Raw genomic sequence first — 3,212 nt, forward strand, 5'->3', positions numbered from 1 at the left:
CTAGCATGTCAGGAGTCAGTTAGACACTGCAGAAGTAATAAAGTATCTCCCTGTGCTCCACGTGGCCACTGCCTCAGACTCCTCCTTTAGAGAATAAAGTATCTCCCTGCCCTCCACGTGGTCACGGCTCAGACTCCTCCGTTAGAGCTGCTGCACCCTGGAGCTAAAAGTCTTGGAGCTATAGCACTCAAGAGCTGTAACACTCAGAGCTCAGAGCTGTTCTGTGGATATTATTCCTTAACAAAACTATCCAACAACAAGGGTGAGGAAAATATATTACAGGCTCCTGAGGGAAGGAAGGAAGCCACAACAGAGGCAGAGTCATCAGGCTTTCTCATCACAAACCCTTTGAGTGAGTGGAATGGCATCTTCAAAGCATTGAAGATAAAATTGCCATCCATGAATACTGTGTCCTGCTAAACTAATTCTTCAAGTATGGGGGAGAAGTAAAGATCTTTAATTCATTCAGAAACTGAAGGAATTTTCCACTGCCAACCTTGTAAGAATTACTGAGAGGAGTTCCCCATGAAAAGAAGAAGCAAAGGATTTCCAACTACAAGAGGGAAAATTGGATATGGGAAAGAGGAGGTCAAAACAGGACGATAAAGTCCAATGTTAGTGAACCAACGTCAACTTAAAACAATTGCTGTAGAAATGTAAACACAATAGCATGCTAACCACAAAACAAAATATAGCGCAAATAAGAAACATATACAGTAGAGAGGAGCATTATATAAAACCATTCACATAAAGCAAGGCAAACAGGCAGGGAAAGAACAAGAACATAAATCCACCAACAAATTAAAATGAGCACTGATGTGGAAGGCTTCTAAAATCAGACTAGATGTGGAAGGCTTCTACAGCCCTGTGCGTTTTTAATCAAATACTAGTCTCTAATGACCCCCATAAAAATAAGGCATTGGTCAAAGGGAACTATAAGGAATCAAACACTTGAGGTGACTACACACAGACACTTATAATATAAAGGTATTGGCTTTTCTATAATTAAGGGCAAAACCTGAGGTTGACCTCCCTGTGACCTCTGGTCATACCTGCCCTGCCCTGCTGCTGTGACCTCCTGGGGTCATTATGATGGTGACCAACCAGAAACATATAAAAAGCCCAGTCTGGCCTGGGGTTATTGTTCACATGTGCTGGAAGCCTTTGGTGACCTGTGGTGGACTGTAGCTGGCTTGCACCAACTCGAAGCATGCACTCTCTTTACACTCCTTCTCAGTCTCATCTCACTCTCTCATTCTTTGACCTTCCTCTCCCTACACCTTACCACCACCTCTCTCCCCTCCTTGACACCACCCTTTCTCTTGCCTACACTCCCCCCCCCATTCTCTTTGCTATTTCCGCCCTTCCCCTGTCCACCCCTCCCCAGTTATATCAGTTAGTCTGTACATGGTTTTTTATAGTTGATAGTCTTAGTTCTTCTATAGTTACATAGTAAGTGTAGATAGGTCTCATGGACCATAAGACCTCTCCATTGGGAAAAGCCTTGCTCACAGAAGGCTTCTGTGTCCTAGGCGCCATCAGGCGAGGCGCCTTCTCCATCATCCTGCTGGCCCGGTGTCTCCACACCGGAGAAGACGTTGTCATCAAAATGATGAGGCGGGGCCGCTCAAGCCTGGGCGGGGGGATGGCGCGCCAGGAGAGCAGCATCATGAACGGTCTGTCACACCCCAACATCATGCCCTTGCTGGGCACCATTGAGCGGGAAGACGGGCTGCTGCTGGTCATGCCCTTTGTGAGCGGGGGAGACCTCAGGCAGTATCTGGACAGGAACGGGCCCATGAGGGAGGAAGAGGCCAGAAGGGTGTTCTGCCAGCTGACATCCGCTGTGCATTACTGTCACTCCAGAGGAGTGGCTCACAGGGACCTGAAACCAGACAACGTTCTCATGGAGAACACGGACAAGGTCCTCATCACGGACTTTGGACTAAGCCATAATTTCCTGGAGCAGCCGATGAGCCTCGTGTGTGGCACCCCAGGCTACATGGCACCAGAGGTCATCACGGGGGGCACCTACGGCCCGGGGGTGGACGTGTGGAGTCTCGGAGTGATACTCCATGAGATGCTGAAGGGACGCCTGCCATTTGAGCCGACAGAAGGCAGGTGCCCCTTGGCGGACAGCTCGGCGCTCCCCTCACTACTGGGACGCCTGCTGGAAGGCATGTTACAGATAGACCCTCGGCAGCGAATGGGCTGGAGACAGATCCTAAGTCACCCGTGGGTGACCCAGGGCTCCGCGCCAACAGAACCAGACCTGGAACCCCAGCCCGCTGAGGACACGGTCCCGCCCAGCCTGCCCTTGCTCAGGTTTCCCTGGCGAACCTGTCTGTCTTCCCCACCTGCCCTGGAGCACAGAGGCCGGGAGCTTGGCAAGCCCTGCAAGAGCTCCAGTATGCCAGTCCTGTCCACCCTGCGCCCTGCCCCTGCACCGGCGGCCCCCAACACCCAGCACTTCCATCTGCCAGACTTTGAGTCCATCCCCAGCCAGGCCCACCCACTGGTGCCTCCCAACAGCCCTCAGAACAGCTGCCCTGGCTCTGTCCTCCCCTCCCCTGAAGCCGTTCCCCCCAGCAGCCAGGGTCCAGTGGCCAGCAGTGCCCCCTCCCTCTGGATCCCCCTCCGCCATAGCAAGGCCCGCAGGCTGCTGTGCTGCCGCTGCTGCTGAGGGCCCCCACACAGGCAGGACATGAGGACACACAGCCCCTCTGAGGCCTGGTGAGTGCCCAGAGCCCAGGCCCCCCTCCCCGGCGACAGCCCCACAGAATCTCACTGGCCTGTTCTCCTTTCTGCAGGTGCGGCTGGGAGCTGAGTGACGGGCCTGCATCCCGCTGACCCCACGGCCTCTGCTTCTGCAGCTCTGCTCCTGTCAAGTTTCTGCTGAGAGTCTGCTGATGGGGTGTGGGCCAGAAAGTGAAATAAAATAAAACGTGATTATGCTTTAGTCTGAGTGGTGGTAGTTTGTATTCGCGCCCCAGAGGAGGACAGCTCCGGGCTCCTGTCCTGCACAGCACTGCCCAGCCGGCTCTCTGGCCCAACCTGAAGTGTATTTGTCAGGGCTGGCAGAGAGATGTCACAGTGACCAAGTCACAGTGCAGGCTGCACACATCCTAACGGTCATTACACAACACAGGCCTCACTCACTGCTGACACTCTGCTGCCTCAGACCCCAGCCTGGACCAGACGCAGGGGTTCCT

At 53.4% G+C, this 3,212-nt stretch overlaps 1 protein-coding gene across 1 annotated transcript; it reads left to right on the forward strand.

The window, feature by feature from the left end:
• The first annotated feature begins 1,471 nt into the window (after nucleotides 1–1,471).
• On the forward strand, nucleotides 1,472–2,683 carry LOC103114133 (sperm motility kinase 2B-like). Its single transcript, XM_007523758.2, has one exon. The coding sequence runs from the start codon at nucleotides 1,472–1,474 to the stop codon at nucleotides 2,681–2,683; it is 1,212 nt and encodes a 403-aa protein (XP_007523820.2).
• The last annotated feature ends 529 nt before the right edge of the window (nucleotides 2,684–3,212 follow it).

This window comes from Erinaceus europaeus, chromosome 19 (genome assembly GCF_950295315.1).
Source record: "Erinaceus europaeus chromosome 19, mEriEur2.1, whole genome shotgun sequence".
Lineage (NCBI taxonomy): Eukaryota > Metazoa > Chordata > Mammalia > Eulipotyphla > Erinaceidae > Erinaceus > Erinaceus europaeus.

Bases quoted from the DNA above. Each gene is read 5' to 3' on its own strand.
- LOC103114133 (XM_007523758.2), top strand. From the start codon at position 1,472: ATGGACCATAAGACCTCTCCATTGGGAAAAGCCTTGCTCACAGAAGGC.